Source organism: Ambystoma mexicanum, chromosome 14, assembly GCF_040938575.1.
Source record: "Ambystoma mexicanum isolate Mex_15411 chromosome 14, UKY_AmexF1_1, whole genome shotgun sequence".
NCBI classification, from domain to species: domain Eukaryota; kingdom Metazoa; phylum Chordata; class Amphibia; order Caudata; family Ambystomatidae; genus Ambystoma; species Ambystoma mexicanum.
The window spans coordinates 308,383,009-308,407,054 of record NC_090940.1 but is presented as its reverse complement, the minus strand read 5'-3'; the positions used below and the strand labels follow the sequence as shown (position 1 = coordinate 308,407,054).

The window sequence follows — 24,046 nt, the reverse complement described above, 5'->3', positions numbered from 1 at the left end:
CTAACATCAAGATTTATTCGGTTTCTGTGTTTTTCCATCCCCAGAAACACAAGTCTGTGTAGACGTGCCACGAGAACGTTTTCATGTTGACCAATGTCACCTATGGTACTAACATCACATTTTTCTGAATACAAATAATCAGATGCTTATTTATTTAAAAAATGAAAGCTGTCACAACTATGTCTCTGTGACCCATGTGATGTCTTTTTTGATTTGCATTCTGAAGTACCCCAAAAAAACGCTAATGTTTCTTTCATTTTAGCTAGACCATTGAAGTGTTTGGTTTATATATGGTCTTTTTAATTATGTGTATACTAATTAAAATGTGTTTTTTTTATACCAATGTGACTCTGATCAATACAGCTGAGTGAGTATCCATCTCATTACCAGTGTGTAGGGAAGTTGGGTAGCTAGTGGTGTTATTGCTTTTTAAAAAATATATGCTCGCCCCATGTGATCCTCCCTCATATAGAAATAATGCAAAGCCCCATGTCATCCTCCCTCATACAGAAACAATGCAAACCGCTACAGTGCACTCAATATGTAGAAAATGTTTATCACTCTCACGAGACCTACTCAATATGCTATAACTTGGGTGCAGGGGAGGAATAACTGCCCTGACACAAAGCAGTAATTACAAATATACAGAAAAAAAGAGTCAAATCTATGAGCCCTCCCGTCCCCTGCACACCTTAATGCCAGAATACGGGCTGAGAACACGTATTAAAGTAAACACGCTGATTACTTCAACAACTTTTCATATAGTTCAGATAAAACAAATGATTTGTCTTTAATCTTTCAATGTTCACAATCGATGTTTAAATATAACGATACAGTCGATGCTCAACGCGTTTCGGGGAATAAATCCCCTTCTTCAGGAGCTAGGCTTTCGGTAAGAAACAGAAAAACAGTTTCTTCTATAATACATTGTAAAATGAACCGTCACCACTACATCAGTTATTAGTAAACAAACCAACATGCCAAGGGTTCACAGACTAGTGTGCCCCCACAAGAGTCATCCAAGGGTTCACAATCATCGTCATTCTGTTCAAAGAGAAAAATATCGATCTAGAATCCAGTTTTCTATCCCATTGATACTGGTGGTTCAAACCAAATATCACCTAATTAGACTTCTGCCATCTAATAACTTGCGGTGTGTAGAAAGCACCAGGATTTCAGACTCAAATACGTGCACCAGAAACCACACCAGTGGCTCCTAATAATGTTAAAAAGCCCTATGTTGAAACATACCTATTACCAATGTTTTGGCAATGAAAACCAATTATACAAGAACTTCTGTGGCCCAATGGTCACTAACGTAACGAGGTTGAACCTCTGTTTTCAGAAGCACTGAAATACAAAGCTAAATATAAACATATGCTAGGAATAATTAAGAGGCAGAATCCACTGGGTCCATGCCTACCTTTAATAAATCCTTTCTCATGCGTTCTAATCTAGGAGTAAACAGCAATCCCCTCTTTTCCGACTCTTCTATGGGATCAGTGATCCGAGTTCTAAAATTAAATGAACAGGATCTATATAAACTGTGCAGTCTTTCAATATGACAGGTTAACCCCATTATACAGGTATAGAGCAATTAACAGACCCCTCCCTTACCCAAGGTATTATGAAATGGTAGTCCGCACCATTCACCAAACTCGCTGAATAGAGATTTTGCTCACCCTGGGAGCAACGGCAATGAAATGCTGTGAGGCGTACTATCAAACTATTACATGACCATGTCATGTGACTGGGAACGGACATCTAACCTGCTCATAGCCAGCAAACGGGACAACCTGGTGGCCATCTTCAAGATAACACACCACTAATCCTGACCGTCATATCTAAACCCAATTATGCCAATCATCGCTATCAAACCCAAACCAGTATCTAAACACCAACATCTAAGTGCTGCGCCACCTTGTATTCAGGGTATTTATAGCCTTGCGGCAACTACATGAACAAACTCAAGTAGAAAAGCACTAGGCCCCTCAGATCATTCCATTTGTCAACTGAACAAATTCAATAACCGCCATCCGGTACTGGATTGAATAAAAGTGCCCCTAATTCATAAACCCATAGATGGGCGCAGTCAGGGCTTTGCATGTATAGCCATTATTATGCTACAATACATAATCTGTCTGATATATTTCCAAACCAATCTGCATGTAGTTATCGATATCACCAACCCTCCTAACTTCTTTTGTATCTTACTGTTATAGATTCCAAAAAACAGTTACAGTTTGCATCATAAGCCTGCCCTCAGGGCATGTTGTTGAAAAGTCCTTGATAGAATAACATTACATCTGAATAAAATACAACACCAAACACAACAGATGTAGATGCGCCCATCCATTTTTAAGACAAGAAATATAGTAACAGTAAGGAACATTCGCTCAGTAAACCAATGTTCTCACAAGGAGGTACTCAGACTTTTTAGATGTAACAGTTTAGGCTGAACTCCTCATTCATACCCTTAGGGTGAACTGTGTCTAATAAATGTATCCAGAACATTTCCCTTCGGAGTAAGCAGGTATTGCAGTCACCCCCTGTGGGGAGGAGCTTGACTACCTCCACTATTTTAAACTGCATTTGTGCAATAGTCCAACGCTTTTCATAAAAATTACGTGCAACCAGTGATTTCATGTTGCCTGTCCGGACGTTAGATTTGTGTCCTGTCCATCTATCTGTCACCATTCTTGATGTCTGGCCCACATAAAGTAGACCATATGGACATTTTATAGTCTAAATGACTCCTGCGTTTGTACATGTGGAATAATCACGTAGTGTGATTTATGTCCATTTGTGTGGGTGCCTGATTGTGTGGCCTTTCAACACATTATTACAATTATGGCATCCCAAACAAAGGAAGGTGCCCTTCTTGCGGGTATTCAGAACTGTTTGTCTATCTCTGGGAGGTTTTTCCACACAAACCAACGTCCTCATATAGCCACCCTCGGGGTCAGGATCAGGTAGCGGTTGCTGTACCCTGGCTACATGGGGAGAGGTTACTGCTGGGAAAGGAGAGATGACACCATCAGATTCATCATAAATGAGCATTAGGACACATCTAGAAGACATTTGAAGCATAATGGATCACGTGAAATTAACAAAAAGGTATAGTTAGCATCTTATATGCGATTTTCCATTTGTGGCACACTATAAAATAGCTCCTATTTCCCCAGATGTAGCTCCTCATAAGGTGATGCAACGTACCACAGAGCTGCTGGGTGTAGGGGAAAAGGACAAGATGGTGCAGAATGTACAAGTATTCATAGGTCCAGGGAACAAGTCACTGGAAAGACCTCACATCCACTACTGCTTGCACTTTCTAATGACACAACTCTAAATCAAGATCACTCAAACCTTTCATGGCCAGGAACCCATTCTCCTTTAACACCTCAATTTTGAAAAAGTGTACATTTCCAGTGCTAAGAATGCAAACTGCATGGTTTGTCCTCATTTGCTGTTAATTGGGCTTAGCACCAAGTGAAAATGACTGCAGCAGGTAACGGGCAATAACCCAAAGTTGTCTCCATTTTCACCATTACTATGTTGACAGTGATCTTGATATTGCACCAACAAGACGAAATTCAACAAGAAATCAAGCACAATGATAGGGCAGGTTGGTGTACCTGGCAACACATGTTTAAGCATTGCCCAACTACCGCAATGGGTAGCAGTGAAACAGGAAAAGGTGCCCCCAGGACATCATTGGTAGGAGATGTGGCCTAAACGTTGAATTGTCATCTATGGAAGCAGGAGACCAAAGTTCCAATAGAGATACCACCACCCCACTTTCCCAAACTATATGCACAATAATTCTATCACTTTATTCTTATATCATCTACAAAAATTGGGGGATTTCTAAGGAACAGGCTAAAACAAAAATTAACTGACAAATAAGAGAGCCCTGGCATATAATGGCTGTCTACATTTAAGGAAATTGATCGAAAGCTTCTGCGGGAAACCTTAGGCACAACTGAAGCAGAAAGTATTCGCAGAGCCCATGACCTCATCACTGTTAGGAAAGATTTCTCTTTTGACAACCTTCCCTTCATAGTTCTATGGACCCCAAACAAGCCTTCAGCTTTACTCCATTGGCCTTTGCTCATTTTGTCATGGCTAAACTGATCAGTCATTTGGGCTATCAGTACTGGAAAACTAGGCTTCCTTTTTGTCTTTTTACCTTTTTGGTAACTTTTTAACATTGCACACATCTTACAAAGCAGTGAATTGGGAATATGTTTGTATTACCCTAGTCTTCAACACTTGGAGATTTTTGTTTACTTTTATATGTTATGTGATAAATTGGAACAATTCGTCCCTTCTCCCCACAGGGGAACCACCTCCTTGGAAAAGCTAGGGAAGTGAGCCTGCTGCGCAAGACCCTCCCCTGGGGTCTGGGCAAGTGGGACCTCACTCACTGTTCGGGACATGGACTCCCATTCCAGGTTGGGACTCCCTGTCAAAACCACTGTGTCTTCATATATGAACATGGAAAAGGTGTATATAGCCCCTGCAACCACAGTATTTTACAAAGATCTTTCTTCATCTCGCTTGGCTGTATGGAATGCTGAACACTACCTGAATGCCCTGGTCAAAAAAGAAGGACATTGTTCAAATTGTTTCTGTGAAGTGTATAAGAAGAGGGTGGAGACAAAGACTCCTACGGAAGTAGTCGGGCTGCTACACATAGGAAAGCCACCACAGTATTGACTGTTCTTGAGGGGCAGAGCGACGCTGGGCCAATGAAAGCAAGGAGGGAAAGCGAAATGCTAAACCGAATGCCCACGAGTTGGGGTTCCATCCGATTTAGAAGCACAGGTCAGAACGGGAGCAGAAACGGAAAGACACTTGTCTCGTCTGGTGGCATGACAATGCAGGATCTGTGGTGGCCTGGGAGGCGGTGACAGAGACCAGACAGTATGAGGGCGCCTGGATGCCCAGGCTCTGTGGACATTGGACCATAGCTACAGAGACATTTAGCCATAGGGAAAGCCAACAAGATTTTGGGAGCCTGTGAAACCCAGCAGAAGACATAACGCTACATGCTACGAACATTGCGAATAATAGCTTGGGAACATATCCAGGTCATGAAAGCCTCAGACAGCCAAGTGTGCAAATACCCTATAGAAGGGGGAGTGGGAGTAATACGAACCTTGTGATAAATCGCTGGAAAATCTATCCAGGTTACGGGAGCCTAGGAAACCAGAGTATGCAACTAACACATGAAGAAAGCCAGAAAGATTGCAAAACTTTGACCCGTTTGGGCGACTACCACCCTATCCAAAATAACCAGTGTTAAAGAAAAGAAGCTGTCTGAGGACTACAGGACTTTGGGGAGCCCCAGAGCATGGAAGGAGGAAAGGACAGAAATGTTTTTCTTGTGTGTGTGTTCTCAAGCATTCCTGGAGGAATGGAACTGTTTGCATCAAGAAACAGTTTTTCATTATTAAAAGAAAAGACTGCAAAGCTTAATTTGGTATCAAGGTTGGAAAGAATATCCTGCTGGGGACAAGGAACTTGGAAGACTGAAAAACAAGTAAAGTACAAACTGGGCAGGCAAAAGCCTCTCCTTGTCCTTTTAGTTGGGTGTTTTCTATAGTGGTAGAGGGTGAGTTAGCTGGATAGGATTCGGACTAAAGAGCTTTAATTTGGGCTTTAGCATCCACACTTAATTTTTGTTTTGTTAGGTAGGGAACTATCCTCACAGAAATAGGGCAAGTAGGGCGTTTGAGTGCTTTTTTTCAATAATACCCTTGAAACATGACTCACAATCGCCAGAGTCTTTCTTCTGGTTCACTCCAGTGCCTAAAGACAAGCTGGTGGCAGCAATCATATTTTTACAATTGTTGTGAAATTTTTATAGTGCACATTGACGTTTAGGTGTGTGGCTAGTGCTCTAGAATGGTCAGGCCAAAGTATTTTCGCTTGTTCTTTGCCTATATTACTGCCTGCTCAAGTCAGAAAATAAATTCCATATGAGGTCATGCACTTGGTATTTGTTATTGTATTTATTTTATTTATAAAGCGCGGCCAGGCCCGGGGGCATACGGGCACGTAAGTTACATCTGGTAACAGTTACATTTGAGTGCAGTAAGCAAAGGTTACAGATAGGTACATACATTAGTATTACAGATACATACATACATGTTGCAATGTTCATGTGGCAGGCAGTGGAAGCTGCCGATAAAATATAGTCTAAAATAAATTATTTACAATATGTACAGTAGGCAGTCAGTCGTTCAAGGATCTGGGAAGTTTAGGCTGTCATTGTGTCCATGTTGTGAAGCCAGCGCTTCGAGTTGCGTTTGAATAGGTTAAAGGAGGGTTCTGACCTAAGGAGCGCAGGCAGTGTGTTCCATAATTTCGATGCTTGTACAAGGAAGCTAGCTCCAACCGAGTTATGGAGTTTGAATCTCGGTATGGACATAGTGTTTGCTTGAGCTGCTCTGAGTGGTCTTGATGATGTATGTGGTATAAGTTGGTTGTGAGATAGGCTGGTGCAAGGTTGGCCCTGGCTTTGTGTGTCAGGGCCAAAGTTTTGAGGGATAGTCTATGCTCTACTGGGAGCCAGTGTAGATTACGTCTAGTCTCAGAAACATGCAACTTTTTAGGGATGTTGAGGGCTGCCCTGATGGCATTATTTTGAATTACTTGTAGTTTGTTGATGCTTTTGTGGCTAGTGCCTAAATAAAGAGCATTACAATAGTCTATTTTGGACAAGACTAACGTTCTAGCAAGAGTAATGCAATTGGGTGTGGAGATGAATGGCCTACATGCAGTGGTCAATTTGCAGGTGTAAGCGGCTGATGATGCTACTGCATTGGTTTGTTGGGAGAGGGATAAGGTGGCATCAATGTAGATGCCTAGGGTTTTCGTGTTGTTTGAGACAGGGATAAGATTACCATCTGTAGTGAAAGATTTGAAAGAGTTTAGATTTTTTAGTTTGACGTGAGTACCAAGGATGATCAACTCCGTTTTTTCGTCGTTGAGACAAGGTCCATGATGTGCCATCCATGCTTGTATTACTGAGTATATTTCATTGAGGGTTTTGCTGTCTGTTTCGTAGTCACCCGAGATAGGAATGAGTATCTGGGCGTCTTCCGCATAATTGGTATACGTGACACCCAGATAGTCAAGGATATCAAAGAGGGGCTTTGTAAATACATTATAGAGCGTTGGGGACACACAAGAGCCTTGCGGGACTCCACAAGGTACTGGTGAGGGTTCAGCTGAATCAGTGGGAGAGAAGACCCTCATGGTTCTGTTCGTCAAGAAGGAACTGATCCAGGCAGTGGCTGCGTCTGAAAAGTGTGCTGCAGTTTTCAAGTGGTGACAGAGTGTTTGGTGGTTGACCAAATCAAAAGCTGCTGACAGGTCAAGCAGTAAGAGGAGAGCAAGTTTACCGTTGTCTTTTAGGATTTGGATCTGGGTAGTGAGATCTATTAATGCAGTTTCCGTGCTGTGTCTGGGTCGGAAGCCGGATTGCCTTAGTCCCAGGAGATTGTTCGATTCTAGATAAGCCTGTATTTGCAGATAAGCTGCTCTATCCAGTATTTTTAATAAGAAAGGTAAAGTTGTTATCAGCCTATAGTTAAGACGGGTTGGCTGGGTCCAGAGTAGGTTTTTTGAGTAGAGGAATGACCCAAGCGTCTTTTAAGTTATCAGGCACTACTCTGGATTTGAAGGAGGCATTGATGAGGTTAGTAATAAATGGTGCCAGGTCATGTGCTGCTGCTTTGATGATCGGGACAGGGCAGGCATCACCTTGGCAATTTGATAGTTTAAGTTTCCTAATGATGTTTTCTACTTCCCAAATTGAGAGGGGTGAGAAACTGAATGGTTTACAAGTTGACTTAAAGGTAGGTGACTTGTTAGGAAGTTGTTTGTAGTCAGGGTCAGTGAGTAGCAGGGATTTTTTCGCATTGATTTTAGATTGTAGGCAAGTTATTTTGTCTAATAGGGCCTTCTGAATGTTACTGCACCATAGTGCATCTGTGACACATTTGCCAATAGGGGCAATAGGGGATTCTAATTCTTTTAGAATCTTGAAAAGTTCTTTTGTGTTGTATTCCGCTTGCGTACTCCTTTTGTTGTAGGTGTCTTTTAGCAAGTAGGATGGCTTCTTTGAAACTATTGGATGCTACGGTTAGCTCATTCCTATTGGTTACTGTAGGTCACTTTTTCCAATGTGCTTCTGCAGTTCTCTTAGTTTTGCGTAGTTCTCTTAGCTGCGGCGTGAACCATGTATTCAGGTGACGATGTGGTTTAGATTTCGATGGTGTTCAGTGCTTTGAGAATTGCCTGATTGTAAATATCCACTAAGAGTGTGGGGTCAGAGTCAGAGTCAATGTTGTTCAGAAGGGGGAGTAATAATGGTAGGAGTTTATCAGGTGTAATTTCTTTCTTGTTTCTCGTGCTGGTAGCTGGAGCGATGATAGGGGCCGGGTGTTGTGCGTTGGCTTTGATGGAAAAGGTTATTTTATGATGATCCGACCAGATACAAGGATCATTAGATAAGAGATCAATAGAGCAGTTGAGGTGAGTGAGCCAGTCCAGTGTTCTTCCTTTGATATGTGTAGGCTCATGAATAATGTGGGTGTGACCCAAGTCAGATAATGTATTGACTAGATCATGGGTGTTAGTATTCTTAGGGTCGTTAAAACAAAGATTAAAATCCCCGAGTAGGATAGTTTGTGAATTAGGTTTGGTGTCAGTGGTTATGAGTGATACAATATCCTCTATAAAAGAAGAAATGGATCCTGGTGGTCGGTAGATGAGGTCCATTGTTGCTGTGTGGTTAGGTGATAGAGGTAGTTTGATGGACAGGGATTCAGCAGAGGGGATTTGAACATCCTGAATGATTCTAATGTCAAAGGTATTTCTGCATATGAGGGCGAGTCTGGCTCCCTTCGTCTGATTGGTGTTTTTGTCGCATCTAGTAATAGCATAATCATTTGGTATAGCAAGGGCCAGAGATGGGCCGGAGGCAGCATTAAGCCAGGTTTCCGTGACTGCTAGGAGATCAAGCTTTTCATGAGTTATGAAGTCAGCGATGTCCAAAGCATGGGCAGAGAGAGACCTAGCATTCACCAAGGCTGCTTTGATGAATGTGTCTTTTGCAGGGTTTTTTTGTGGTAGTGTGGGTTGGTCATGCAAAAGGATGGGGGCTAGCTTACTGTCTGAATCAGTGGCCAGATTGGCTAAGTTGTTGTACTTACGCAGATGTTTGTTGCTACTGTGGGCGTACGGTTGGGGTTTATTAGTCCACAATCGGGCTCCTAATCTAGAATTTCTGGTTAAAATGCTAGGGTGGTGAGAGCATGGTGAGGTAGGAGCGCAGTTATTTGTGGTAATGTTGCAAGATAGGGTCGAGCTATAATATAACTTCAGGTATGGGCGCTGTTTAAGTGGGGTGGTTCTGGAATTTGATCTAAGGTTTCTATTAATAGTAGTACAAGGTTGGTTGGGTGATGGTCTGGTAGCAAAGTGGCGTATCCAGAGTGCTGGATCATCCAGGTAAGGGTCTGCAGATGCCATGGTACTAAACCGCGAAGTGTGGGTAATAGTTACCTTGCGTGTGCTGGTATATGTGTCTTGGTTGGTGTGTAGGTGGGATTGACAAGTCCAGCGTCTAGTGTAAATGTACAGTAGATGGAGGAGAGTAGTTAGGTACCACTACATGGTGTAGGTACAGTGACAAGCGACCAAAGGGTCTAAATAGCTCGCAGGGTACAATGGCAAGCGACCAAAACGGTCTCAAATAGGTCACAGTGTGCAGTAGCTAACGACCAAAGGGTCTAAATAGGTCACAGGGTACAATGGCAAGTGACCTCAAATAGGTGAAGGCAGAGAGCAATGCCACGTATATGGCAGGGGTAGCCAACAGTAGTGAGGCAGTCAATAGATTATGCTAGTGCACTACACATACATCAAACGCGGGCAAGTAAGGAGCAGTGCAGAGTACACAAGGCACCATTCAAGAGTGTGGTACAAAAAAGGCATGGTGTGTCGAGCATTATCAGGCAGAAGAGCAATGTAACAAACATGTGGGGCAAATCAGAATATGTGAGCAGCAAGTTTAGACAATGCAGAATGTGGGCAGATTAACTCAGAAGCACGCATATTAGTCAAGGGCAAATGCAGTCAGGGAGCATAGCAGGAAAGCATAGGCAATGTGGCACGTGTTAAGCAAGGGTGCTGCAGATGAACACGTTATTAGCAAACAAAGGGCGGACACTTTAGACGGTAAGCAAGACACCGTATCACAAAGTCATTAAAGTACATCAAGGGTGGTGCAAGTAGCGTGGTTTACCTTGCATTGTAGGTGGTCGGGTTAGCAGGAAGGGCGCTAAAGGCCAGATGAGATGTATACATTTTGGGCATAGGGATGGCGCCTTGCGCCTGGTTGCGCTCGGTCAGCTCAGTCAGGGGGATGGCCTTCTCTCTAGGCCTTGCCTCGTTGGCCAGCTCTCGCCTGCCGGTGATTGGTGGTGCAAAAAGAAGGCAATTTGCACCAATCCAGCAGCAGCATGGGTCGGAGGACGGTCAGGCAGGAAATGCAGACAGGGTCAGGCGCATGGACAACAAAGCGCAGCGGCCATCTTTAAATGCCGAAAAAGCCGATTCTCACACGGATTAAGAAAACACACGTGCAGTGTGTGCCTGGAAGCCGCAGGTAACGGAGGTGGATAGGCTTGCAGAATATAGCATGCAGATGCTATAGTTTTAAATGGTATTTGGAGCAGAGAGCAGCTTTTAAAAGCAGTGAGGATGGAGGGGGCTCTGAGGCAGCTGGTAATATGCCTGGAGCTTACCTCTTTTCCTCTGCATCTCGGGGTCAGCGTAGGCTGCTCCTGCAGCGGGCACACGATGAGATGAATACTGCTCGTGAGGAACAGCAGACTGGGGCATGGGCAAGCTGTGTGTGTGTCTGTCTAAGGAAGGGGGTGGGACTGTCTGCTCGCACTCTACATCCTTGGTGCATGAAAGTCTGAGGGTGGGACATGAGTGAAACCCACAGTGGACCTTTCTTGGACCACTTCTGGCTGTTTGAATGGTGCAGATCCTTACCATTGGTGGGCTTGAACTTGCTTCAAGGCTGGATTTTGGTTAAGAAGAGGACTCTGGCAGCCATTCCTCAGCATTGTAGCCAAGTATGCTGTGTAGAAGAGCAGCTGACTGAAGATCTGAAGAAGCCCAGCATCTCTTCCTGGGTCTGGCCCGATGAAGCCCTGTTGGATTACCTAATCAGCAAAGGCCCAGAGCAGTGCTTCAATGCCTGGACTGGTGGGACCAACCAGTCTCAACATATTTTTGAGGATCCCGTTGTCCTGAGCCTTTGGAGGTGTCCCTGGACCACCTGATGGACTGACCGGCTACCTCGCTAGAACAGTCGACGTTCCCCTTTTACTGCCAGAACTTCGGTCGTCGCAAGCTTGTTGCGTAAGTTGCCTTCCTGCTGAATTTCAGCCTCCCAGCTTCAAGTATCCTGCTCTGTAAGGTCTTCTTGAACCGCGAGGGGAAGGACGCCTGCCGTCGCCTCTGTGCAGTGGCCGTCGCTTGAACTCGCCTTCGCCGTCTGGTGAAGTGTCATGAAGAAGTATGCATCAGTGATTTCTTCATGCATCCTCAGCTCTTCACTGGAACCAACAACAGGAAAACATACCTCCAGCGACCCCTCCACACTCCCACCACAAGGCAACCCATTGAGTCCTCTGGAAAAATCTGAGTAAGTGGGGTAAGTAAACGCAAAACATTTGCCCACCCCTCCCCCCTGTTCTCCTTTGAATAAACCTGAGGTATTCTTCCATTCCACTGCTTTTTGATAATCTCATCTAAAGCAGTTGTACCTGAAAGATAGCAACACATTTTCACCTACCAGTAACTTTGTTGCATATCTTCCGTGAAGCATTCACCAACACAAGAACCTTACCTACATCAGACACTTTCTGGGGAGACGCATTGTGACTTTTGGGCACAAGGCCCATCTCTTTCATAGAGATGTGACTTCTGAAGCTGGGGCATATTTCTTGTGACTTGGTTACATCTTATTGCACCACTTACTTGCCTTCTTTTGTTGATTAAGTTATTGAATGCATTTATAAGTACCTATTGTGAGTGTATATATGTTTATAATTGAGTGTTGTGCGATATTTTCACCTAATTGTTTAATTTTCTAGTGTGTATTTTGGGTCTAGAATAAATATAGTTTTTTTTGTACTTATCTGTCTAAATTGAATTATTGTGTACTTCACTGTGTGGTCTCCTGACTCCACTCGCCCGAGAATAGCCTTGACTGCTCTCCATTGCTACCTTTGTTTGGGTTTTGGCAAACCTCTCAGAGTTGTCCTGTTCACTATATCTAAAGTAGCCTCCTAAAATCTGTATACCAGGCCAGATTCTAGAAGTCTATCTTAACAAGCACTCAAATTGTTAAACGCAAAACACATACAAAGGACAGGATTTCTCCCAGCCAATCACTTAGATCATAGGAAACTCAGACAGACCTTAAGTCAACACATTTTATGTACAAAATCAAACACAGACTTAGCAAAGTGATCAAAGTAAAAGGCTTCAAAACAGAATTTTCATTTAGGCACTGAGTGGAGTAGCCAAGTCGTATCACAATACCAGAGGTTCTGATCTTAGCCCTCAAACTTGGATACATTGTGAGAGCCTTGATAAAAACAATCTCCCACAGGCTTCGAATTTCTTATCTGCCCAAATTCCAAGAGTTTAGAAACTGATTATTACAATACTGTGAGATCTAAAAAATAGAAATGTACAGGTGGAGAAATTACAAGAATGGTCATCTTGAAGAGACTTGGGTGCTCTGGAAAATGAAGGTTGGGTGGAGGCCCTGGTGGCGGCAAGGGAAGTGAATAGGTCATCCCGGATGCGGCTGATCCAATACAAAAACCTGCACAGAGTGTATTACTCAAGGGACTGGCTACACAAAATGGGTAGAGCAGAGGCGGACACATGTCTCAAGCGTGGGGAACTGGAGGGCACATTTTACCATATGTTGTGGAGCGGTCAGAGGATTGGGTGCTTGTGGTAGGCGGTCCTCCGTAGACTGGAAAGAATATTGAACAGAGCAATCCGACGGGACCTGAAAATATAATTGCTACATACTGGTGGTGACTGAGGGAAAGAGGTGGGAGAGCAAGCTGATAGCAATTTCAGCAATGGTGGTCAAATGGGACTTGGCAGTGAAATGGGGCTCGGGGGACATCCCAACAATTGCAACTTGGGAGTCGGGCATAGAAAATTGCTGCAGTATGGAGAAAATAGTCTACCGGAGCAGAGGGATGCTGGAGAAATACAGCAAAATATGGGCGAAATGGGAGAATTATGCAGACTAAAGGACCGTAGGGAACACACTGTCGTCATGTACCGAAGGGAAAGAACCAGGGCTGGAGAAGGGGAGGAAGTGGAGTGGGTGGAATGGGGGGATGAAGGGGAACTGCATTGTGCTCTGTTATATTGTTTTGTAACGTTATTGGTAGTGGTTGGTTTTTGAGGGGAAATGCAAATAAAAAGTGTTATAAGAAATAAAAATAAAAGAATGGTCATCCTGGATTTTGATTTTATTTAGTAACATGTCGCCTTCCGGAATACAGAGCTGGCAAGACCACTAAGTTGCAAAGAATGGCCTGAGCACTGCAGACTTGGCCAAAGAATTCAACAGGTGCATTTGGTGTAAGGGTTGGGGAAATGCAATTTGAGCGTTGGTTATGGGGGCGTGAGTGCGGTACAAAGAGACAGCTGCCTGTAGCAAGGTGGCAGTCCAACTTGACAGCTGCCTGGTATGGGAACACCCCATGTGACAGCTGTATGAAGCGTGGGTGCAGTCCAATACTTTAAAGTGCAGAGCTGGGGAGGGGTGCGGTATCGCTGGCAGCAGGCAGACATTTCTGTGCATTACATTATCACATGGCATTGAGGAAGAAACAGGAAAAGAGATCATTGATGGACGGTGATAAAGAGCACTGTTTTCCAGATCTGAAGCCCTTTTAAGACCGCCGATTTCCATACATACCATTAAAGTCAGGGATCTGTCATCTGTGGCATCTATTACCTCCATGCTACAAGTGGAGCGAGGGATTGGCAGCATTTATCAGCAGAGCCCTCATGGATCTAGGATATGGGTGAACTGCAGCCGAATAAGCAGCTCTCAGTTCAATAAGGGTATCTGGAGCTAAACTGTAATGTATACGACACAGTTGATGCTGCCAAACCTCAAAGACATTTAAAGCACCCGAAGAATTGCAACAAGCCTTCCTTCGCTCACAGATATCCTCTTAGTCTGTGGGCGCAGCATGCACTGTGTTCTTTAAATAAGTGTGTAGTGGCCTGCTGTTGAACTTGAAAGCCTTGTAAAGAGCAGTTTAAAGGCTGCAACAGTCTTTACGCTGGGGAATACAGTGACTCACCGACAGCATGTTCATTCGCAACTACGATATCCAAGAATATAGCAGATTTAACTGGCCAATCTTTACTCGGCACTTATTAGAGGACGTTTCTGAGCACTGCCAATTCTGGAAAAAAAGTAACTGGTACCCTGGGATAAAGAGTGATTGTCCAAGATCACCACAATTTTACATCAATTGGTACAGCAGGTTTAAGAACTTTAGTAATGTGGTTTCACAACCATGCGTCTAGCCCCTGGACAGCACCACTTCCGCTCAGAGAATCAGTGTGCGACGTTACCGAAATCAAGGGCTAGTTTAGGAAATGACACAAGACAAGCACATTCTGGGTTTTTAATTTGAACAGCACATGAAGAATAGTTTAAGTGATATTGTTCGCAGCTTTGGAAATTTCAGAACGCCAGTTTTCTTTTTTTTTTAAAGTCATCCGTCACACAGAGATCAAACTCATTCACCAAATGCGAGCCTTCAGCACTCACTCTTTTGGCAACCTTCCCTCCATAGTTCTATGGACCCCAAAACCTTTTGCTTTATACAATGTCCTGACTTTTTCAAGAGAAGTGAAGCCTTCAGCTTCACCGGCCTTTTGGCTCATTTGTTATGGGGAAACCGACAGGTCCTTCAGACTGTCAGTACTGTGAAACTAGGTTGTCCCTTTTTGTCTTTTGACATGTTACCGTTTTAGGTAACCTTCTCATATTGCACACAGCATCTTCCAATGCAGTGCAATGGGATACTTGTGTATCACCCTAGACTTATACCAAAAGGATATTTGGTTCCTTTTAATTGTGCCTAAAGACAAGCTTTTGGTAGCAGTTACATTTTTACAATGTTTGCTATATTTTTAGTTGTCACAATCGCGTTTACCAAGTTTAGCTACTAACAGTGGCTAGTCGCCAAAGATGGCGTGCTATGAGATTTTTCACTTGTTTTTTAGCCATTTTGTTCTTTGGCCTTCTTCCTGCCTTCTCAGGTCAGGAATTCCCCTTTATGGTCAAGCATTTGCCAGGGAAAGCTGCTCTTTTCGCGGGCTAGTGCATGCCATGTGTGTGTGGGCACAGGAAGAAAGCCGAGACTGTCTGTCCCAATCCACAAATTGGTGCCAGTGTGTCTAGTGTGCATGCATCAGTCAGCCCCACAGTGGTCCCTGATTGGAACACTACTGGTGTGCATGAGTAGTGCAGATCCTTTCTATTGGAGGGCTGAGTTAGATCGCTCACCTGAATTTAAAATAAGAAGAGTAGTCCTGCAGCCATTACAGCAGATCAGAAAAGGAGCCAAGTATCCCGTGTAGCTGTGCAGATGACGGAAGACTCGAGGAAGAATCCTGAAGAGGCCTGCCGACCATTCTTGTTGGTGTCCCAGTGAAGCCTGCTGGACTGCCCTATCTCAGAAGACCCTTGCTGGTACTTCGCCCTTTGCAGTGGTAGGACCAACCAGTCTCGACACCTCAGGATCCTGCAGCCTGGAGCCTTCGGAAGTGTCCCTGGACCACCCAGTGAACTGACCTGCTCAGTTTTGGGCTACCATGCCAGAGGCGTCACTGTTTCTTTACACAGAACTTCAGGGTTCTCCAGCTAGTCGTACAAGTCGCCTTCCTGTCAGGTTTCAGCGTCCCAGCATCAATGGGACCTGTTCTAGAAGGCTTCCTTTGTTTGCGAATGGCGAGATACTTGTTTTCAACTGTTTGCTGTGACTTCCGCTTGAACCGGCCTTCCACTGTCTGCTAGTGCCCTGAAGAGTCCTGTATCGGTGCCTGCTGAATTTCTTCGCTGGAAAGGTTTGCACTCTGCTCCTGGACCCGACCGGAAACTTCCTTGCACCTGCATTTCCTGAGCATCTTCTACTGGACCCAACAGCAGGAAAACCTACCTCCAGTGGCCCCCATTAGACCTCGAGTAGTCACAATACATGCTGGGGCCAATATCTCCTGCATGAAAAAATGTTTGTGAAGAACTTTGATTTATATTCCATTCCAGGGGTGTTGCTAAATCTAGAAAGGATCCGGGGCTAGACTCATTTTGGGACTGCCAGGACTGGGGCCTAGCTAGCCTTTTGGTTGTAACCCCTGAGCTTCTATCCGGGGCTACAACCAAAAGACCTGGGGCCATAGCCCCTTCAGCCCCCCCCCCCCCAATGTTCCATTTCATTGCTTTTAAACCGTTTGTTGACAAAGTTGCTCTAGAAGCTGGGAAAAGTACTTTACTTAATTGTATATCCAATTGAAAGACTTCTGAAACAATCTTCACACCAGCAAGAACATTTCCTAACTTTGCCCCTTCTTCTAGGGGTACTTCGTGAACTTTTGGGCTCAAGGCCCCATTCAATGTAGGGTTGGATTCAAAGTCATAAAAAGTGCCAAATATGGATAAACCATAGTGCCATACAGTAGTTAAATATAAATATTCGCCATTGCTGATGTCTTTACTTAACACTTCTACACAGTCTTATTTACAATGGCTGGGATTCAGGGAGGAACCAGAGACCATTAATGTTCACCAAGAAGGCGTGAATTACTTAAATCACTTGTCGGTGAACGAGTCCTCATAAAGGTCCATGATGCGCGACTGATGGGGAGAGCGAGAGGCCGGCATAACCAAACAAAACATCCATTAAAAGAAGGAGTAGGAGGAAATGAGGGAGGAAAGATGTAGAATGTCTTATGGAAATGTGACATGAACACTGGGCACATGTGAAGGCAATCACAGAACACCTGACAGAGTAGATCAAGCTGCAACCGACAGACAAATAATGCCTTCTTCTCCAGCCTGCAATTGCTAAAATCGTTGAAAGGTCCATGATTTCGACATTCAATTGTTCACTTTTAACACCACCATCCTGCAAATTCCTAAATAGACTAAAAAATAATAAAGGGTGGAAAAATGGCAAACAACGGTCTTCCCTTGTTCTGATTATAGACCTCTATACCAGCCTACAAAGTCAAACAAAAGCAGCGGGTCAACTCGAGTGGGAGTCCCCTGACACACACCTGGATGCTAAGTTGTTGGTTCTCTTTCTCCAGCTCCACAAGCTTCAGTTGTCCTTCTTCCATGTTCAGGGATGTATCACGGAGCTCCTGGACGGTCTGCTGCAGGCTCTGGTTGTCCTTCTCCAACTTCAGGATACGACTGGACGCTGACTCATTCAGCTCAAACACAAAGGACTTCCTCACTGGAGAGGCAAGGAGACTAGGCTTAAGGCTCTACATAAAATAACAACCAACACACAAGGAAATATGTACATCTCAAGGAATGATTAACACAAAGCCAAGTGCTTCGATCAAAAGGTACACAGATACTTGGTAACACATGCTTGCTTGCTTGCATGATTTAGGATTGCATGGGTGCATTGCCCACTTAAGACATCAGCGAGAACAACGCTATGTTAAAGTACCCCACCCATGCAGCAGCTTCACTGCTGTTCCTACAATGATACATAGTGGCTCCTTAATGGGTTGTGGGAAGGTGCCAGGGAGATGCAAAGCAGCAGTACTGGCTATATCTAGCAGACAAAGCAGTGCACCTTCTTGCAAGGCCACAGACTGGTACTGGCAAATGGGGGGTGGGGGGAGGCATTTGTAGGCACAGCAGCACCCATGATCATTCGTCCACGGGTAGTGGTGAGGCAAGGCTTGCCCAGCCACAAACGAGTGCTTGTAGGCTGTGGCCCCTGCAGGATGATAGTGGTACTGCAGGGGCCAGTTAATAGGTGGCCTAGGGACACCAGACTCGTAGGCCAGGGTATTTGTACAAAGGAGCATGCCGTGGACCCTGAGGAGACTCCCCCAAAGGACTCAAATGGCTCAAAGAGGCAGCTTGACTCAGAGAGAGGCTTGAATGACACCTCTGACCAGGTCTGTGTGTGCATCTACTGGAGGTGGGATGTCAGGACTCTGGTGTGCATAGGAGAGGGATGAGCTGGCCAACAAGTTACGTTTTTAAGAAACAAACTGCGTGTTTGTTTGTGTGTGTGTGCGGATGGCAGTTTATGAACACTTATGTCATGGGAGGGGGTTCCAGACTGTTCGGTACCACTCAACAAATATATATCATGTAGCTGTGCGAATGTGCCGAGTGGCTCAGCAGGCAATCTGGAGGCACCTGGGGCAAATTGGCAGGCAATGGAACTTGGCATGGGACAGTTCTGTAGCTTTGAGTGACATAGGGTGCAGCAAGGGCTAGGTTTGGGTGAAATGTGAGAGGAATGGGTGGTACTGGGGATAATGAAGTGCAAAATGAGGGTTTGGGGAAATCAAACGTGGAATAGGGCAGTTCTGGTGGTGGTGGGAAGTTGCATAGGGCAGTACTTGAGGCAATGGAGGTACCATTGTGAGAAAAAAAACGATCAGAAATATGTGTGACGTAGTATGAGGCAGTTCTGCAGCAATATAATGGTGGTGCACGTTTTCAAAAGGTCATGCCAGTATTGCCCCAATAAAATGCATTATCATGCCGACATGATCATGTATTTCACTGAAGTAACACTGGCCAAATGTATAACCATGGGAGGTGGGGGAGGTTTTGGGAACCGAACCTATTAAGATAAACAGGAAAGACCCAATCAAGGTAGGTAGCAGAGCAGTAAGGCTTATACTGAGGAGGGGTATGAGAGTGGTCTAGGGCTACAATGAGGCACACACAGGGAACTCCAATAGTTCCAGTTAGACAGAAGTACACAAATATACAATGATTTATTAGGCCTTTAAAATACACACTAAGCAATGAATCCTTCAGGCAAGTGTTATCCCCAAACTACTATCAAATACATCCACCATTGAGGGTTTTAGTTAGAACCCCTACACTTTACCAAGACTATTTAGCAACAGTTAGCATAATCATAAGCAAGACTTCAATGACAGTGTATTTTGTATTTTATTTGCATTTATATAGCACTTTACACCAAAGCACTTCACAAAGTAATGCATGTGTCCCTTCTCCCCAAGGGGGAGTCATCCCCATTGGAACTAGGGAGGTGAGCCTGTTATGCTTAACGGAGCAAACTGGATCCCAGTGGTGGTGACCCCTCCCCCCTTACCTAAAGGGACAAGGAATCCCCAAGTAAGGGTTTAACACCACCTCCCTTTAAACACAGAATCCCAAGTGTTTGTTGGCTATGTGGGAATTGAGTAGGGTACAAATGTGCAGGGCCCTTTAAAAGTGGATGGTTTGGTTTCTGACCTATGTTTGTTAACATCCATGCCTGAAGAACGAAACCAATGGATGAACCCATCTTGTTCAGGGAGGAACATAAAGAGCCCATGACCCAGAACACGAGAGAGAGATCAAGCCCAAGGGCAAGAAAGACAAGGCTGCATATCATCAAAGAGGAGGGAACGTCTCCCCTCCAGGAGGAGCCTGGAGATAGGGCCACACAGTAAGCGTGGTGGGTAGAGGAACACAGAAGCCTGTGGCACACTGCCGAACCAAGGAGGGGCGTGGTGCCCGAGGAGCTCGGAGCTGCTGACAGGAAGAGAGACAAAGAAGCGGAATCCCGGCATCCGTCATCCCAGATGCTGAAGACCTGTCAGTCGAAGACCCGAGTGAAAAGAACTCAGTCGCAGTTCCGGGCTGATTCGATACGCCACCTCCCCCAATGAAGAATGCCGCAGAAGGTCAGGTATGCTACAAATGCCAAGGAATAGGAGGAGGGCATTGAGGCACCAAGAGACCCATGATGGGGTGTAACCAGGGGTAATCCCTGAACTGCTGAGAAACCATCTAGCCCATGAGTTGCTGAGCACCAAGCTACCCCACAAGTGGGTTACAGTATTAAGAAGTCAAGACTGTCTGGGAAGCCACATAGTCAATGAGGCGCTGAGCATCAAGACATCCGACAGAGGGGGCTGGGGGGGGTGCAATCAGGGGTAATCCCCAAATGGCTAAGGAGTCGCCTTGCCCTTGCCGGGATAAGAAGCAAGATAACCCATGAGGGGGCGAAAAACACTAAGAAGGGCTGAAGAGCCAGTAAGCCCACACCGACCTAACCCACAAGATAAGCCTCCAAGAAGGGCTGAAGAAGGGAACAAGCAGACAAGTGCTGCGTTACCAGAGATTGGGAGCAGGGGCCAAAAACATTCCCAGTTATGTAAAGAAAGGCAAAGACAGAGCCACAAAGCCTGTTGTACCAGAAAAGGAGCACTTTTACAAAATTGTGGGATAGATTTAAAACCTGAACTGTTTGAACTAATAAGAATAATCTGGGGGCGATTCAAGGGCAGCCTTTACCGGAAAGAGAACAAGACTAAAGTGAATCTTCTATTGAATTACAAAAGCAGGCCTATTGCCTGAGAGAAAACCATGAGCATTTTGGGTAGCAGTCAGAAACTACCACCACTAGCCAAGTTAAAGAGGAAACGAGTCTTTCCAGGTTAAATGCACATTGCTTTGTATTAGTAGAAGGGTCAGATGTTAGGTTAGAGTAGTATTTTTATGAAAGACTGCTGAGCACTAGAGTGATTATTTTCTTTTTAGCGTAGGGTCATGAGCAGCATTGTTTCCTTTAATAAAACTGACAATTTCCACACCCTTTCTGTTGTGCCACCACCAGGCTACCATGCCTCTCCATTTTAGCTTCCCTTCTAGAATGAGGAATAGAGAGAGAGGGCAGGGAGGTGGGGTGAGAGGGGGAGAGAGAGCAGGGGACAGAGAGGAGGTGGGGAGTGAGAGGGGGAGAAAAGGAGAGAGTGAGGGGGAGAAAAGGAGAGAGAGAGGGGAAGAAAAGGAGAGAGAGGGGAAGAAAAGGAGAGAGAGAGGAGGCAGAAAAAAGGGGAGAAGGGGTGGAGAGAGAGGGAGAGGAGAGAAAGAGAGTGAGGAACAGAGGGACATACACCCTTCCAAGAGGCTGTGGGGGAAAACACCCAGTATGGGGGAAAGTTTGGAAATGAAAATGTTATGTACTCCCCTTGAACATTAATATTTTATATAATATTGAGCAGATACTGTAAGCTGCCATGTTTAAACGCAGTTTTTTACTTGGGCGAGGTGAGGATATATGCTTTACCACACATGACTTTGCAACGAAGGCTCTTCACCTACAGTGTAGGTATTGAAAGGGCACAGAATTAGACGTGGGACACAGAGTTGGCATGCTTGTTGGCATAAACATTTATTAAACTTAAAAGTAAGGAAAAAGACCCTACCTGTCCGTATAACTAAGAGGGGTTTTCCAGTCTCAAATAAAATTTAAAATAAAATTTAAAATTTAAAATAAATAAAATTGCAAATAAAAGATGTCAGAATGTCAGTCAAAATTAAATAGTCCACTGTCCAATGCCCCAAATCTATTTCCGTCCCTTACACTTACATATCTGCTTATAACAGGATGACTTTCTCCTTCGGAATATTTCAGGCAGTTCATAAATGGTGGGGGAATATTCTTCTTTCCTAGCCATATCTAGACTACCTTCTCAGCAAAGTTACAATGTTCAAGTTCCAAAACACCCTTGGGAAGGAGTCTCCCTTGCCCAAGCTTTTCTCAGGTTCTCCTTTCAAATAGTCTTTTCATACCTTGTGCCAAAGGATCTCTTTCCTCCCTTGACTTCTCGTGACTTGTACCAAAGGATCTATTTCCCTGGGTTTCTAATGTCTTGGGCCAGAGGATCTCTTCCCCTGGACTTCTCGTTCATCAAGATTCGGGTCCCTGACCCTTCTTTCAGCTCTATAATGTCTCTTCACTAGGTCCGGTACACTATCCTGACAGGCTTCTCCGAGTCTCTTTGGGGCGCTCCTTCAGGCCCTCTGTTCTCAACTGGTCTTTCTCTTTGGCCCCACTGGTATGAGAAAGATGCCTCTGCACTTCCTCCTAACCACATTGTTAGGGAGAATTCTCATTTCTGTGCTAATTCCCTTCAACCTTAGAGACCTCCAGCTCTTTTGCTGGACTTTAGGACTTTTTAATTTTAACCCAGGGGTGAACGACCTTTTTCTCACTCTCATGTGTTTTGACCCGATTTGGATTTTGTGTTTGAACTGTTTTTGGAGTCTGACAAACTCCATAGGCATCTATGTTTTGTATGGTGACACAGCACCAATCCTTTACATTTCTCATAAGGTTTAAATACCTTTTCTTGTGTGAACTACAGTTCCCAAGATTAGTAAATTGAAATAGACTTTAGTAACCTTTTCTCTTTGTAGGTCCAGCACACCCCATTTTATGGGGTGTGCTGGGGGTTACTTAGTAGCCTCTTTTTCTACACTCATGTAACATTTTTATGTTACCCTCACTACTTTAAATGGCTGGTGGCAGTGGTTTAATTTTCCTACCATTGTGCTTTTCTACCGCAGGCTGAACCCTCAGCTGCAGTATAGCACGCATGGGTGACCATTTTGTCAAAATGGCCCAGTCTTCTTTTTTCGCCATTTTCTGTTTGTGACGTCTTTCTTGGGTTTAACTCTCTGTGTTGAGCCAGGTTTGAGCCCTTTGTTCATTTGCCTTTGTGTCTTGAAAGGCAGGATGTGAGGGAGGTTCCTGAAACTCCCCTGTCCTTTGTCTCTAGGAGTGCCTGAATGCAACCAGTCCCGATTGTCTGGCTGGCTGTCCTTTTAGGACAGCCACCCTGCTGTGTGATTGACAGCCTAGGCTGTGCATGAATGGGAGAAACTTCAAAAGGAGAGGGTTTTGGGACTAGAGGCAGAGTCGACCACTGGGAGAAATACCCGACGAAGAAACTGAACGAAGCTTGCTGCATCCTCCTGGACCTTTGAATTGCCCGGTGAAGCCCTGCTGCTGTGCTGAAACTCCATTTTCATCTTGACAGAGAAGCTCCGGAAGGGTTACTAGTCTTTCCATCAAACGTTTTTCCATTTACGCATTTTTCCATCAAATTTTTGCCAGGGAAAAAATGTTCATCTAATGCATTTTCTTTTGGGGGGACCCCAACCCCCCGTTTTTAACCCTTAAAAACCAACCCCAAACAAAATTAACCCTGTACCCCACTAATACATGCATCTGATGAACATATTTTCGATGGAAAAGGTTTTGATGGAATATTTGATGGAAAGACTGGATACCCTCCGCAAGGGACAACTTCTCCCCTTGGGTTGGTGGGACCAACTAACCCAGAGGCGAACTCCACTGGACCATCTTTCCCGACTGGCTGTACTTCTTCGTTGCTGCAAGAACCGAGTGCCAGGGGTCGAGAAATCCATAGTCGAGTGCAACATCTTAAATCCGGCTAGAAGCTCCTAAGGACCCTCCAGAAGCAGGACGACTAGAGCTTGAGTCCCCTCACCAGAGTGCAGGACCCAAATAGTGAAGGAAGCCCAACCGGTATCCAAAATCTGTGACGGTGCTGTTTACTAAGCGCTGAAACCGCGAAGTGCCGCTAAACCGAAAAGAGCTCTTAGCTGCCGACGACCTCCCAAGTACCGCCATATGAGCCCTCCAGACGTCGTCTTTGCCCCCACGACTGAGGGTTAGGAACACAGGGTCTGCACTGCTGTAGCAAGACAGAATCCAGCTGGACTACTCTTCTTCAAACCAGAGGTACTGTTTAGACTTGGGGTACTTACCGCATTGTCATTTAGCTGTGCTCTTCTCAGTTGGGAATTACAGCGGCTTACTTTTAGAGTTGATTCCAACTCTCTTTTCACAGGCTTAAAGCTTGT

The 24,046-nt window shown here is 44.8% G+C and overlaps 1 protein-coding gene across 3 annotated transcripts in view; it reads right to left on the bottom strand.

Moving 5' to 3' along the window:
- Positions 1-24,046, bottom strand: part of CCDC88C (coiled-coil domain containing 88C) — a 916,777-nt gene that overhangs the window by 383,697 nt on the left and 509,034 nt on the right. For all 3 annotated transcript variants that reach the window (XM_069637440.1, XM_069637439.1, XM_069637438.1), the window contains exon 13: positions 17,431-17,612. In XM_069637440.1, the coding sequence (XP_069493541.1) occupies positions 17,431-17,612 (182 nt within the window). The remainder of the gene's footprint in view (positions 1-17,430; positions 17,613-24,046) is intronic.